We start from the raw sequence: 16,217 nt of genomic DNA on the forward strand, positions 1-16,217 counted from the left end.
TTTCCGCTTTTCTCCATCAACTGGTGATTACTTTCCTGAACATCAGTGACCATTCCTATCTGAAAGGGGGTTGTGAGACCTAAAATATAACTGAAATTTTTGCACAGTGAACCTACTATTAATTCAGCCACTTTAAAAACCTTTGAACATAGAAAGTAACAGTCCTGCTCTACCTGTTTCTCATACATTGGGAATAAAGATGATCTTATTTATAATTATAATTATGCTTGCCTTCTAAGATTTGTGAGATTTAAACTTTACAAATCTTTATTGCTACATACAGAGCTTTAAGTCACTTTTTTGTTATTAGAAAGTTTAGCAGATAACTTTCTATTTGTTTCTTTGTAGTCTGTGCACTTCCAGACAATATTTGGTGCTGCTCAAATGATTGGTTGGTATGACCCTAAAGTAACTCGAGTGTTTCATGCTGGATTTGGTGTGGTGCTGGGTGAAGACAAGTAAGTCTGGAAAGTCTGAGTATTAATAACATACACAACCCCCAGATTTATTTGCAAAAGGCTATGTTTCATTAGATATTAAATTAGAATTAAAGTGCATAATTTTTCTCAGTCTGCAGATGCTGCCAGCTGAGCTTTTTTGTACCTATGTCTTATCACTATTAGAGAATGTAGCCTTTTAGGGAGATTTGTAAAGAGTTGAATGAAAACCACACTAGATTTAACAGATTTTAAGAGGGTTTCCATTTGCACAGATCTAAATTGTAAAGTCGATCACAGTACCTCCTCAGATTTCAAGAAAATACTCAACAGTATATTTCAAGCATTTTGTAATTGTCTTTTTCTTTCACAGTTAAACACCTAGTCAATAGGTATACGTTTATTGAGATTCCAATTGAGTTTTAAAATTGAGCTTTCATTTTTATGTTTATCTCAAAAATAATAAGTTTGAGACCTGCATGTTAATATTCATACATCCAGTTTTTGTTTTCCAGTCTTTTCCCCACATTCTGTACAATGTTTATGAAATAAAAGATAAATACAAGCAAATATAGATAATAATCACCAACTCAAAGGCATAAAATTTTTTAGCATCTTGTATTCAGTAATATCTTAGGGTCACTAAGCTATTTAACATCATGTCTTTTAAAATCTGTGGCATTTTAGCCACCTGAGTGGCTCAGTCAGTTAAACATCACAACTTCACCTCAAGTCATGATCTTGCGGTTCGTGGGTTCGAGCCCCGCATCAGGCTCTGTGCTGACAGCTCACAGCCTGGAGCCTGCTTCAGATTCCATGTCTCCTTCTCTCTGCCCCTTACCCGCTCACACTCTGTCTCTCTCTCTCAAAAATAAACAAACATTAAAAAATAAAAAATTTTTTTTAAAAATCTGTGGCATTTTAGATTTAGTGATCCAGCCCAAATGTCATTACGCAAAAGTGGTAATGCTTTTAAAAACCACATGAAGTAGCTCAAGATGCTTGGCTAGCCAATATACAAAAGCCTTAATGAAGTTTACAACAATCAGGCTAGATGTATGAAGGTATTTTAGCTAGAGTACGTGGAAATCAACATCACTTTTTAAATTTTTTTAATGTTTTTATTTTTGAGAGGGAGCATGAGCAGAGAGGGGCAGAGAGAGAGAGAGAGAGAGAGAGAGAGAGAGAGGGAGACTTAGAATCTGATGCAGACTCTGAGCTGTCAGCGCAGAGACAGATGTGGGGCTCAAACTCATGAACCATGAGATGACCCAAACTGAAGTCATATGTTCATTGATTGAGCCAGCCAGGTGCCCCAGCATCAAACATTTTTAAATTATAATTTAAATTACACTCTTATATAGAGCTGCACTTTTTTGGAATCAAAAGACACTAGGTCCTCATTTTGGTGTCATGGTCCTAAAAAAGTGCTTGAATATCAGCCGATGAGTTGTGTATTGCTTATAGTATCTTAGTTTATTAACTGTTGGTTTTTTTGACTTGTATTTATTTATTTTTTATTTTTATTTTTTAAATGTTTTTTATTTATTTTTGACACAGAGAGAGACAGAGCATGAGCAGGGGAGGGGCAGAGAAAGAGGGAGACACAGAATCTGAAGCAGGCTCCGGGCTCTGAGCTGTCAGCACAGAGCCCAACGCGGGGCTCAAACTCAGAGACTGTGAGATCATGACCCGAGCTGAAGTTGGATGCTTAACCGGCTGAGCCACCCAGGCGCCCCTGGACTGATAATTAGATGATTTTTCTTACAGTTGGATGAAATTTCTCAAATTTACTTTTATACCTATATTTCTCACAAGTACTCATATTTTGGCAATTAACTTGATCACATAATGGCTAACAGGTTTTTTCCATGATTTTTTTGTTGTTTCATATTTCTGCACTCTCACCATTGTAATTATGGCATCCTGCACCATTAAAGAGAAAAATAATTTTAATGATAGTTAACCAGTGGCAGCGTACCATATTTTAAATATTTACATTGAAATGCTCACAGATTCTGCCATCTGCTTTTTAGTGGAATTTTCTGTTTTAAAGCTTTTTGCAATAGTTTGTCCTTTTATTTAAACATCTTCCTCTTATTTTTTGGACACCTGTTTATTGAGCACATATGAATGGCATTGTCTGGATGCTCCAGTGTGTACACAAAGATAATAGAATGTGGACTTTTCCCTAAGGAGCCTGTCTTGTGAAGCAGAGCAGTTCCCTGGGGAGACTGTTAAACTATACATGCCAGCCCCACCAGGGAAGTTATTGACTTACTACGTACTAAAGTAGGTATTAGTCATCTTTTTAAAAATTCTTGATATTCAGGTATGGATTCCTTCTATTAGAACCACTAGTCTGAACAGTAAACCAGCACCAAAAAAATGCAGAAAAATTCAAGGCAGGTGTATATAGGCAGTAAAGGAAAAGACCGTTTATTGTAGAGATGTTATAGGAAGGCCTCCCTTAGCATTTTGGCATCTCTTTTGATGGCTATCATTTCATCAGACAGAAGATTTGGAAGTCACTGAATAGTCAAACAGTAGGGGATGGCATAAGGAAAGCCACAGAAGTATTTAATGTATTTGTAGGATAATAAGTTTTAATACTATAATCAAGAAGAAGATCCTTTCTAAGGTAATGCTGAAAATACAACTTTAATGGGAAATACCATGATTATTTTGGTAGGCTTTGTGTTGACTAGAAAAGCATGCTTCATATGTACCATTTCTGCATTTGAAGAATTTTTTTTATGATTTTATTTTTGATAATGTGGAGTTCAGACAACCCCAAGATCAAGAGTCGCATGTTCAACTGAATGAGCCAGCCAAGGTGATCACAAAGAATTTTTATTTATTTTTATTTAATGTTTATTTATTTTTGAGAGAGACAGCACGAGCAGGGGAGGAGCAGAGAGAGGAAGAGAGAGAATCCCATGCAGGCTCCCCACTGTCAGCATGGAGTCCAACATAGGCCTTGAGCCCATGAACCGTGAGATCATGATCTGAGCCAAAGTCAGATGCTCAGTCAGCTGAGCCAGCCAGGCACCCTACCCAAAGAATTTTTTAAAAAGAGAAGATTAGAGGTGCCTGGCTGGCTCAGTTGGTGGAGCATACAACTCTTGATCTCAGAGTCATGAGTTTGAGCCCCACATTAGGTATGGAGATAACTTAATAAAAAGAAAATTATATACTCAGTGTTGTACAAACTTCTGTTTAATAGGTATAATCCAATTTTTGTTGAAGTAAACCCAATGTGGGGCTTGAACTCATGACCTGAGATCTAGTCCCATGCTCTACCAACTGAGCCAGCCAATTGCCCCAGTAAAATCCAGTTTTGTGAAATGCTTTTAATAGTACCACTGCCCAGGACAGTGTCTGTCAAAGCTTTTGTCACATTCTCAGAGATTCTGATTTCAGTGGTATGAATGGAGCCCTGACATCCTGTGTTTAAGCTCTTCAGCTGATTTGTACATCCAGAGTTGGTTGCTACTCAACAGGTGGGGTTATTATCTAGAGAAATAAAAATGAGATTCCAATTAAGAATTTGCTCAGAAATGAACTACTGGGACCTCATCAAAATAAAAAGCTTCTGCACAGCAAAGGAAACAGCAAAACTAAAAGGCAAGCAACGGAATGGGAGAAGATATTTGCAAATGACATATCAGATAAAGGGTTAGTATCCAAAATCTATAAAGAACTTCTCAAACTCAACACCTAAAAAACAAATAATCCAGTGAAGAAATGGGCAAAAGACATCAATAAGACATTTCTCCAAAGAAGACATCCAGATGGCCAACTGATACATGAAAAAAATGCTGAATATCACTCATCATCTGGGAAATACAAACCAAAACCACAATAAGATACCACCTCACACCTGTCAGAATGGCTAATAATAACAACTCAGGCAACAACAGATGTTGGCCAGGATGCGGAGAAAGAGGATCTCTTTTGCATCGTTGGTGGGAACGCAAGCTGGTGCAGCCACTCTGGAAAACAGTATGGAGGTTCCTCAAAAAATAAAAATAGAGCTACCTTATGACCCAGCAATTGCACTACTAGGTATTTATCTAAAGGGCATAGGAGTGCTGTTTCAAAGGGACACATGCACCCCAATGTTTATAGCAGCACTATCGACAATAGCCAAAGTATGGAAAGAGTCCAAATGTCTATTGATGGATGAATGGATAAAGATGTGGTATGTGTGTATATATATATATATATATATATATATATATATACACACACACATATATATATACACACACACATATATATACATACACACACACACACACACACATACACAATGGAATATTACTCGGCAATCAAAAGGAATGAGATCTTGCCATTTGCAACTATGTGGATGGAACTAGAGGGTATTATGCTAAGTGAAATTAGAGAAGAAAAATATATGACTTCACTCATGAGGACTTTAAGAGACAAAACAGATGAACATAAGGGAAGGGAAGCAAAATTAATACAAAACCAGGGAGGGGGACAAAAACATAAGAGACTCTTAAATACGGAGAACAAACAGAGGGTTACTGGAGGGGTTGTGGGAGGGTGAGCTAAATGGGTAAGGGGCATTAAGGAATCTCCTGGAATCATTGTTGCATTGTATGCTAACTAACTTTGATATAAATTTTAAAAATAAATAAAAGTTAAAAAAATAAAAGAATTTGCTTAGTTCCCAGATAGTTCTAGAATCAAACATGTATCTTATTAATTTTTCTGAGAAGGCAAAATAAGCCAAACTTGATGTTGAGGAAAATGAACACATGTCTTCTCTATTTCCCTTTTGGGGAATGTATTATAGGTCAACATGTAGAGAATGCTATGGGGAGCCTAAAGCATAGAATGCTTTGATTTGAGGACTATAAGATGAAAGATAATTGAAAGTACCACTCTTTCTTTCAGCATCCTCCCCGGTTGCCAGGTGGAATGAGACATTGTCAAAACGTCATTTTCAAAGATTTCTAAGTTGTAAATTCTGTTTCAAAATCTACTTAATTGGGACTCTTACATTTTTTTAGGAAGAAGTTTAAAACACGTTCAGGTGAAACAGTGCGTCTCATAGACCTTCTAGAAGAAGGACTAAAACGATCCATGGACAAATTGAAGGAAAAAGAAAGAGACAAGGTAATCTAAAGCCTTGTTTGCATATTGTGTACCATGTGCTGTGTTGTGATTTTTAAATTTTTTTTTTGAGAGAGAACTGGGGAGGATTAGAAAATCCACGTAAGCTTATATTGCTCAGATTTTATTGCACAGTAAGTTTGTTTCATTATTGAGTTTGAAAATACAGTTCTTGGCTACTACAAAAGGCTATGACCTTTTCCTGCTGTTACTGTGGCGTAGTATCTCTGCTTCTTGGCATTTCTCCTGTCACAACTTTGAATGAATGATTGGAAAATATTGCAAACTAAAGGATTAGATTCTGCAGCCTACATTAGGAAGGTCAAGGATTGAGATTCAGAGGGTCTTGTGTCTTTTACTCTTCAGTAAGTCAAGTGATAAAAGGGAATGGACGGAACTACTATACACAGAAGAGTACAATTACAGAAGAAGTAGAATAGGATGTTAGTCCTGGCCTAGGCAGGATGTAGCTGTACCATTACTGCACTGTAAGGTTAGGGTTGGCTTTGCCTAACTTTATTAAAAATTGCCAAAGAGAGGGGCGCCTGGGTGGTTCAGTCGGTTGAGCGGCCGACTTCGGCTCAGGTCATGATCTCGCGATCCGTGAGTTCGAGCCCCGCGTCGGGCTCTGTGCTGACAGCTCAGAGCCTGGAGCCTGTTTCAAATTCTGTGTCTCCCTCTCTCTGACCCTCCCCCGTTCATGCTCTGTCTCTCTCTGTCTCAAAAATAAATAAATAAACGTTAAAAAAAATTTTTTTTTAGTAAAAAAAGTTTAAAAAAAAAATTGCCAAAGAGAGTATTGTAACCATTATATACTCCCACCACTAATATTTGATTGTTCCAGTTGCCCCATATCTTTACCAACACTTGATTTGTCAGTCTTATCCTTTCTGTTGAATTCAGTGGCATCTCACTGTGGTTAATATTTGCATTTCCCTGATGAGTAGTAATGTTGATTGCCTTTTTTAATGCTTATTGACTATTTATATATCTTTCATGAGGGGTCTTTTCAAGTCCTTTACCCATTGTTTGTTGTATTTATATCTATTCATATATTTACTCTTTCCTGTGCACTTCTTCCTTGAGGATCTCCTTTTAATACTTTTTTTTGTAACGCAAGTTTGCCGGTGATGAATTCTGTTGGCATTTGTTTGAGAACATCTTTATATTGCCTGTAGTTTTGAACGATCTGTTTTTTTAAATGTTCATTTTTGGAAGAGAGAGTGTGAGTTGGGGAGGGGCAGAGAGAGGGGGAGACAGAGGATCTGAAGCTGACTCTGCACTGCCAACAGAGAGCCCGATGAGGGACTTGAACTCACAAACTGAGATTGTGACCTGAGCTGAAGTCGGCCGCTTAACCACTGAGCCACCCAGGCACCCCTGAACAGTATTTTGATTGAGTGTAGAATTGTAGTCCCATAGCTCTTTCAGCATTTTAAAGGTGGCATTCCATTGTCTTTTAGCTTCTTTAGTTTCTTTTCAATATCACTTATCTCATTGCTCCTTTGAAGGTAGTGTATCTTTTTTTCAGACTACTTTTACTGTTTTTCTTAGGCTTTGTTTTGGTACTTAGACTAAATAAATGCCTAAGTATGGTTTGAGGGTTTTTGCAGGTGAGGCGTGTGGAGTGTACTTATCCTGCTTGGGAGGTGCTGAGCTTCCTAAATCTGTAGGTTGTGTTCTTTCATCAGTTTAGAATTTTCAGCCCTATCTCTTAAATTACTTCATCTTTGCTCCATTCTGTACTCCCCAGAATTCTAAGTACTTATATAATATGTTAGAATTTTTGACTGTGTGTCCTACATGTCTCTCACACCTGCTTTTTAAAAACTATTTAAGTAATCACCCCCAGTGTGGAGCTCAGACTTCAAACCCCAAGATCAAGAGTCATATGCTTTACTGACTGAGCCAGCCAGGTGCCCCTCTGCTTTTTCTTCCCCATGCTTTTTCTCCCTCTGCTTCATTTTGAATCTTTTCTACATTGTTTTGCCCCTTTCCTCTAATTTTTTGAGTATTTCGATTGTAGTTTTCTTTAAGGTTTTCATTTTTTTTATTTTAATAATGTATTTTATTTAACCCAACATATCTAAAATATTACCAACATACAATCTACCTCTACTTATTTTAGACTATTTCCATTTTTTTATTTTTATTTTTAAAAATTTACATCCAAATTAGTTAGCATATAGTGAAACAATGATTTCAGGAGTAGATTCCTTAATGCCCCTTACCCATTTAGCCCATCCCCCCTCCCACAACCCCTCCAGTAACCCTCAGTTTGTTCTCCATATTTATGAGTCTCTTCTGTTTTGTCCCCCTCCCTGTTTTTATATTATTTTTATTTCCCTTATGTTCATCTGTTTTGTCTCTTAAAGTCCTCATATGAGTGAAGTCGTATGATTTGTCTTTCTCTGACTAATTTCACTTAGCATAATACCCTCCAGTTCCATCCACGTAGTTGCAAATGGCAAGATTTCATTCTTTTTGATTGCCGAGTAATACTCCATTTGTGTGTGTGTGTGTGTGTGTGTGTGTGTGTGTGTGTGTGTGTGTATACATACCACATCTTCTTTATCCATTCATCCATTGATGGACATTTGGGCTCCTTCCATACTTTGGCTATTGTTGATAGTGCTTCTATAAACATTGGAGGGCATGTGTCCCTTCAACACAGCATACCTGTATCCCTTGGATAAATACCTAGTAGTGCAGTTGCTAGGTCGTAGGGTAGTTCTATTTTTAGTTTTTTGAGGAACCTCCATACTGTTTTCCAGAGTGGCTGCACCAGCTTGCATTCCCATTTTAGCTTTTCATTTTTGAAATAATATTAGGCATATAAAAATTACAAAATAGTAACAAAGAATTGCTATGTTAGCTTCTCCAAATAACAATACTTTATGTATCCATAGTATAATTATGGAATCAGGATACTAACAAGTGATATAACACTAGTTAATAGTCTACAGACCTTATTTAAGTTTACCATTTGTCTCATGCATGTTGTTTTTCTAGTCTGGGGTCCAGTTCGGGATCACCTATTATAGCTGGTTGTCATGTCTTTTTAATGTCTTCATTTTTATTTATTACTCTTTTTCAAATTTATTTTAGAGAGAGAGGGTGTGAGCAGGGGAGAGGGGCAGAAGGAGAGAAAGAGAATCCCAAGCAGGCTCCACACCCAGCATGGAGCCTGACACGGGGCTGGATCCCACGACCCTGGGATCATGACCTGAGCCCAACTCAAGAGTCAGATGCTTAACCAAGCCACCCAGGTGCTCCTGTAATTAGTATTTTTAAATATCTTTTTATTTTAAGCAGTTCCAGATTTTAAAGTTGCTTTTGTCTTTTTTGTTTCTGTTGTCTTGTCGGTCCTCTTCCCACCCGTTGGTTTTCAGTCATATCAACTGGCTTTTTTATTAAGCTGCCTTCCCCACCCCCCCCAGCCCCCCCCCCCCGCCCCAAACTGGATGCTGGATGTTGTGAATGCAAAATTATAAAGGTTTTGGATAATGTCATCTTCCTCCAACAACCAATTAAGTTTTTTCTGGCAGATTGCATACCAGCTGGTGATCTTAATTCTGTCGGTCTTGGTCTGGAGCTTTGTTAGGGTTGAATGAAGCATTTCAGTTTTATCTTTACTATTAGGGTACGGTTCTTTTTGGTAAAATATGGCCCTTCTAGTTTCACCAGGTAATTCACTAGTGCCCTTCTCCCTTGCTCCTTCTGGGACTCCCCAGCCTCACACAGCTGCTGAAATCTCTGCTCTGTTCTTCAACTACCAGTTTGCTCTTTCCTGCTGGGTTTTTTGGGAGTCCTGCCTTGTTAATGCCAGCCATTGGATAGTTTGAAAAGGGTTCAGTTTTTCACTCCTCTGTGTTATCTTGGTGATTTTCTCCTCACTCTTTTGGAAGCCCCAAACTCTGAATTCCCTCTTCTTACCCCAGTAAGACCACTTCTTTCTGCTTGGCTTTTGTTCCCTTCTGTCACTACCACATGGTGATTTAGACAGTGCCCTAGGGGAAAAGGTCAGGTAAATGTGGGACTTAACTTCCTGTGTTTTCCTTCTCCTAAAGATTATATATAGCCCCTCAAACTTTGCTTATATTGATGTTCTCTAGTGACTTCATATAGTTGCTTCCTATGATTTATCCAACTTTTAAATAGTTGCTTTTGGTAGAAGGGTTAGTCTACTGTAGACAACTCCACTGTGTCTAGAAAAGAACCTTAATCACTTGTGGCCTAATAGTGCTTTAGAACGCATGGCTAAATATTAACAATACAATAATGCACGAGTTCTTCCTCTTACTCCTGACACCCTGTTTTTTTAATTCCAGTGTAATTAACATACAGTGTTACATTAGTTTCTGGCATATAGCATAGTGACTCAGCAGTTCTATACACTACTCAGTGCTCATCAGGATAAGCGTACTCTTAATCCCCTTCACCTGTTTAACCCATCTCCCTACCCACCTCCCCTCTCGTAATCACCAGTTTGTTCTGTATATTTAAGGGTCTGTTTTTTTGTCTTCTTTTTCTCTGATCATTTGTTTCTCAAATCCTATGAGTGAAATTACATACTATTTGTCTTTCTCTGACTTGTTTCACTTAGCATTATTCCCTCTAGATCCATCCATGTTATTTCATTCTTTTCAATGGCTGAGTAATTCCATTATCTATATATACCATATCTTATTTATCCATTCTATTGTGACACCCTGTTTTCATTTCAATTAATTTCCCGACCCTAAGTTTTTTTCTAGTTTGCTATGTTACTTTATTTTCTATAAGCTACTTCAGAATCTTTATGGAATGAAGTGGATATAAACTAATTATTGGTGCTTTCTATTTCGTATCTACTGAATACATTGGGGGGAAAGTATTCAAGCAGACACTTCATATTTTATAAATCTCATAGAAAAACATTTTGTTATGCAGAGCTGATGAGTTATATTTTCATTATTCCCTTTATAGATTGGCCCATGTTTCCTCAGTGTCGATATTTATTAAAGTTTACTTTTTCTGCCTTAGCACCAGGACAAAGGCAGCGTTCAGTAAGCTATGAAGTTTTTGTTTGTTTGTTTTCCAAAAGGTCTTAACTGCAGAGGAATTAAAGGCTGCTCAGACATCCGTTGCCTATGGTTGTATCAAATATGCAGATCTTTCTCATAACCGGTTGAATGACTACATATTCTCCTTTGACAAAATGTTGGATGACAGAGGAAACACAGCTGCTTACTTGTTGTATGCCTTCACTAGAATCCGGTATTTGTACAACATTGTTCTATTTTGAATCAGTTGATAGGATTTTTAATTTACATCAGTCATTTCTTACTACATATTTCTGAGTGGAGAAGGATGTGCCTAACAAAAGAAAATGATGGCTGTTTCCTGATTTTTCAGGTCTATTGCACGTCTGGCCAATATTGATGAAGAGATGCTCCAGAAAGCAGCTCAAGAGACCAAGATCATTTTGGACCACGAAAAGGAATGGAAACTAGGCCGGTGCATTTTACGATTCCCTGAGATTCTCCAGAAGATTTTAGATGACTTACTTCTTCACACTCTTTGTGATTATATCTATGAGCTGGCAACTACTTTCACAGAATTCTATGATAGCTGCTATTGTGTGGAAAAGGATCGACAAACTGGTAAGTGTTGTATTCCGTGGTCATATTGGGGACGGGGCACTAGCAAGGCATTTATTTGAATTGGGTGTGGATGGATGGTTTTCAACTTGTTTTATTTATGGAACAACCCCCCCCCCCCCCCCGCCCCTCCTAGATTTTCTTCCCAACTATACACTGGTCGTTATCATATATAACAGACAAAATTCAACTAGATCTAATAAAAGCATAAATGGAATTCTCATTCCACACAAAGTAGTTTTCCCCACCCTCAGGCACATGCATGGAACCAACCATAGAACTCCAAAGAAAACAATTGGAAGACCACTAGGAATAGGACATTTCCAATGAAAGCAATGTTACTGAGGGTCCCAGAATGAGTCTTTGGGAGTTTTTGATGATGGAAACTGCCTTTGGGAGAAAAGTGGTATCTTTTCTTACCTTAGGCTTTCTGCTAGCTTCTGTTACAGTTAGTGAAGTAGACTGAAGTAATTTGTTACAGGGCAAGTAGGTGTTTTTGAGAGTCATGCCTGAGAATTGAAATTTCATTAGGAAAAATAATCTCACCATTATCCTGAAATTAAAGTTTATAGTTATTTCAAACTATGAGGCCTAAGATAAAACTCTGAAAGAATTTTAGAAGAAAGATAAAATTTATCATTCTAATCATTGTAGAACTTGTATCCCCTTATCAGAAACAGATTTCTTGAACAGAAACATCTTTCTTGAATTGTCTGTATTTTAACCTTGGATTGTCTGTATTTAAATCTTGGATTGTCTGTATTTTAATGTGAAGGTAATTCTAGTTAAAGTCCCAAAACATGGGTTAGGCTATTCACATTTCAGTAAAATACAGAAGTAATACAGATTCTTTAGTAATGGTTTTCAAGAAGACAAATTAATCTTTTTTTTTTTTTTCTTTCTATTTTCTCAGGACAAGTGTTGAAAGTAAACATGTGGCGTATGCTGCTGTGTGAAGCAGTAGCTGCTGTTATGGCCAAGGCGTTTGATATCCTGGGAATAAAACCTGTCCAAAGAATGTAATCCTTCTTAGGTTTGAACACTGTGTGTTTTTACCAGAAGTAGCCATTTAACACTGTTTGCTTTTTTACAATCATGTGGATACAAAAATAAGTAAAGGAAATTTGTCAGCTGTCTACATAACTTGTGCTTTTTTTCTAACAACTGGGCCTCTGAAAAGAAAAACATAACTTTCATAAATACGTTTATTTCTGCTGACCATTAAACCAAAATTACTTAGTGGGGCCATGGAGAAGAGGGTTTATTGTGTGGCTTAGGGAGTGTTTATTGGTTTGGCTGGGATGTGTTTTCATTCATTTTAATTTGATAAGCAGTCCCATTTATTGAGCTCTACTATAGACCTCAGGAACTAAATTTACACACCTTTATTGCCCCATTTATTATTTATTCTGTTGTTCTGTCGTAACATTTTCCCTGTTTAGCAAGTGACAAAACTGAGGCTTCACAGAAATAAGTATCTTCCCCTGTATCGCTCAGGAAGAAAACCAAGATTCATATCTATGTGTGTCTGATTCCTAAATTTAACTTCTTTTCTGTTTCAGTAAAAGATGACATTGGCAATATAACAAACCTGGATTCAGGGGAAGGTCAGGAAACTTAACAGCCTGGTATTTTTTCAGAAGCTTACTCTTCACATCTTGTTAGTTATGTGCTAATTATAGTCGCAAAGGAAGCTGGAAAACTTGAATATCTAAGCAAAGGAGAACACTTGCCATGATTTCCTTAAATGAGTCAAGATTCATCTCCTAGTCATGTTGTATTGTTTCACTCCAAGAAATTGGAGTTGTAAAAAGATAAGGTGGAGATTTCTCCCGGCACTAAGGGTAGTCAGGGAAGGTGTGTGGGGGAGGGGGGTAGTAATAGTGATTATTGGGTCAGCAGTTAATGTAATTTGCCAGCACAAAGATTAAAATTCATGTAAAGAACTTAACGTAATATTTGAGAAAACAAACGCTTAATGAACATGAACCGTACCATGCTGTTTCCAAAGGTCTCCAAAGGAAACCAAGAGATGATTTTAATGAGTTATAACAATAACTACAATTTACAAACAAATGGGTATGTAAAAGTTTGAGGTGTTCACATTAGGTCACTACTATTTCCTCTAGCAAACATGGAAGCTAAACAGTTTCCTCTTAGCCTGGTATCTGCAAAGAGAAAAACTACTGTAGTATTGAGTCCATTGGTTAGAAGATCCAGGAGTTTTATGGGTGCAAAACGGGATTCAGTGAGATAGGAGGAACTAATGAAAGACTGGGGAGTGTGTTAAATTAACCAGAGGTCATGATTAGTTCATATGCTGGCAAGTCAGTTTTCTGCTTCCTGAGATAGTAACTATGTGGTTATTTCACCTTGAAAACATTGTCTTACCAGAAATTATAAATATCATTAGGTGATAGATAATATCAGAAACTTCTCCTGGGGCACCTAGGTGAGTCAGGTCATGCATGATCTCACGGCTCTTGAGTGAGCATAGAGCCCAGCTTCAGACCCTCTGTCACCCCCTCTCTCTGCCCCTTCCTGGCTCTTGCTCACCCTCTCTCAAAAATAAACATTAAAAAAATTTTTAAAAACAGTAAGAAACTTATTTAGAAAATAATAGAGCTCTGATTAGCTTGTTTTTTTTAAATTTTTTTTTCAACGTTTATTTATTTTTGGGACAGAGAGAGACAGAGCATGAATGGGGGAGGGGCAGAGAGAGAGGGAGACACAGAATCGGAAACAGGCTCCAGGCTCTGAGCCATCAGCCCAGAGCCTGATGCGGGGCTCGAACTCACGGACCGCGAGATCATGACCTGGCTGAAGTCAGACGCTTAACCGACTGCGCCACCCAGGTGCCCCTGATTAGCTTGTTTTTAATATGCTGGTCTTTGGGAGAAAATGGGACTGTCAGGAAACAAAGCTAAAATTCCCAGTGGGGAGATGGGTTTGCGGAGGGAGAGAATGGACTACTGGCAGACCAGACCTCTGGATGAGGGAAGGTATGAGGCAGCCCTGTGTCAGAGCATTGAAAAGAACGTGACGTCTGCAGTTTGTTGGATATACTATCCTATACAGTTCTTTAAATCTTTCATATCCAGACTTCTGCGAAATTGGTGGAGTAAGGAACTTGAAAAGTATGCCTTCACTAAAAGGAATGTAAAGCTGGCAAAAAGAAAAAAAAAAAAAAAAAACTTTTTCAGAACGCCAGGAACTATCTAAAGGCTTACAGTAGCCAGGGCAACACAATCAAGAAGAGAAAGCTGAATCTTGATAAGGACAGCTTTGTGGCATTTTAACTTACCCTGGTCTCCTCCCCCTCTTCCTAGCTTAGCAGTGGCCTTGAAGAGAACAGTCACATTCCCTGTAAGTACATCAGTACCACAGTGAGTATAATGGAACTAATTTGCACCCAAAAAAAAGCAAACATGATTTGTTTCTTTGTTTTGAACTGTCTGGCTTGGAGTACCATTTTAAAGGATTTGCCTTTGTCTTACCTAACTCAGAACTCTCTGGTATGGAGATAGTTACCTAAGGGCATTTTTCAAGAACATTTACAGGTGAATATATTAGTTGTTGCTGGCTCAGGGAATAGTTAGCAGTTGGGAAAACAATAGATTAACCAAAGAGCTTGCTAAGAGGCTGAGGAATGAGATGCTTTGGTGAGTAAGAAGTTTGAAAGGCTCTGACATATTCCTGGGTGTCTAGAAAGCCATGCACCTGCCCAGAGCTGTGCACATGCTCAGCAAAAATTTTAAAAAGTCCACCTCTAGCTTATTTTAAGGCTTTGTGCAAGCGGGATTAACTACGAAGGCAGAGTTGTGAACTTCCTGGTTGAGTGTTGAAGGTTGTACCAGTATGCACAGAGCCCATCTGCAAGCCTGGAAGATATTTTAGATTACAAGCTTTTAAGAAAACCTCTGCCCAATAACTAGCTAACCTTAAGCTAATAGAACAGAGATTTCAATGGCTACACACAACAAAGAATACACACTTTACAAAATAAGAAAAGTTAACAAGCATCACTAACAAACCCTGGGGTGGGAACGGGAGTACCTGATTACAGGGTTGCCACATTAAAATATCCAAAATGTCCAGTATTCAACAACAAAAATGTTACAGGGCCTATAAAGAAACAAGAAAATATGGCCCATACCTAAGGAAATAATAGAAATAGTCCCACAGGAAACCCTGACATTAGACATAAGGATGATTCAATCAACTGTGAAATATATTTAAGGAGCTAAAGGAAACAATAAGAATATCTCCCCAAATAGAGAATAGGAATAAAGGGATAGAAATTATAAAAAGAAGCCAAGTAGAATTGTGGAGCCGAAAAGCATAACTGGAATGAAAGATTCAGTAGAGGAGCTCAACAGAGTTGAGCAGACAGAAGGAAGAACCAGTGAACTTGAAGATAAACCAACTGAAAAAGAATGAACAGAGCCTAAGAGGCGTATGGGACACCATCAAGAAGACCAACATATGTATAATGAGAGTTCCAGATGAGAGAAAGGCAGAAGGTATTTGAGGAAATAATAGCTAAAAACTTCCTAAATTTGATGAAAAACACAAATCTACACATACCAGTTCAGTGAACTCTAGGATAAACTCAGACCTATTCTTAGACACATGATCAAACAGTTTAAAGACACAGACAAATAGAGAATCTTGAGAACAAGAGGATCTACTCATGTGCAGGGGGTCTTCAATAGGATATCAAATACCATGAGGACCAGAAGACAATGGAATGACATATTTGAAGAGGTGAAAGAAAAAAACCCTGTTAACCAAGACTTCAATGTCTGGAAAAACTACAAAAATGAAGTTATACAATGGAACATTATTTAGCCACAAAAAATGAAATCTTGCCATTTGCAATGACATGGTTGGAACTAGAGAGTATAATGCTAAGTGAAATAAGTCACGAATACACAAATACCACGTGATTTCACTCGTGGAATTTAAGAAACAAAAGTAAAAGAGACAAACC

At 37.8% G+C, this 16,217-nt stretch overlaps 1 protein-coding gene across 1 annotated transcript in view; it reads left to right on the forward strand.

The window, feature by feature from the left end:
• Nucleotides 1–12,364, forward strand: part of RARS1 (arginyl-tRNA synthetase 1) — a 40,512-nt gene extending 28,148 nt beyond the window's left edge. The window contains exons 12-16 of the mRNA XM_040444345.1: nucleotides 349–458; nucleotides 5,480–5,585; nucleotides 10,669–10,841; nucleotides 10,980–11,227; nucleotides 12,138–12,364. Of these exons, the coding sequence (XP_040300279.1) occupies nucleotides 349–458; nucleotides 5,480–5,585; nucleotides 10,669–10,841; nucleotides 10,980–11,227; nucleotides 12,138–12,247 (747 nt within the window). The 3' untranslated portion in view covers nucleotides 12,248–12,364. The remainder of the gene's footprint in view (nucleotides 1–348; nucleotides 459–5,479; nucleotides 5,586–10,668; nucleotides 10,842–10,979; nucleotides 11,228–12,137) is intronic.
• Nucleotides 12,365–16,217: the final 3,853 nt, after the last annotated feature.

The sequence above is a fragment of the Herpailurus yagouaroundi genome, unplaced genomic scaffold (assembly GCF_014898765.1).
Source record: "Herpailurus yagouaroundi ecotype Mexico unplaced genomic scaffold, PumYag 29, whole genome shotgun sequence".
NCBI classification, from domain to species: domain Eukaryota; kingdom Metazoa; phylum Chordata; class Mammalia; order Carnivora; family Felidae; genus Herpailurus; species Herpailurus yagouaroundi.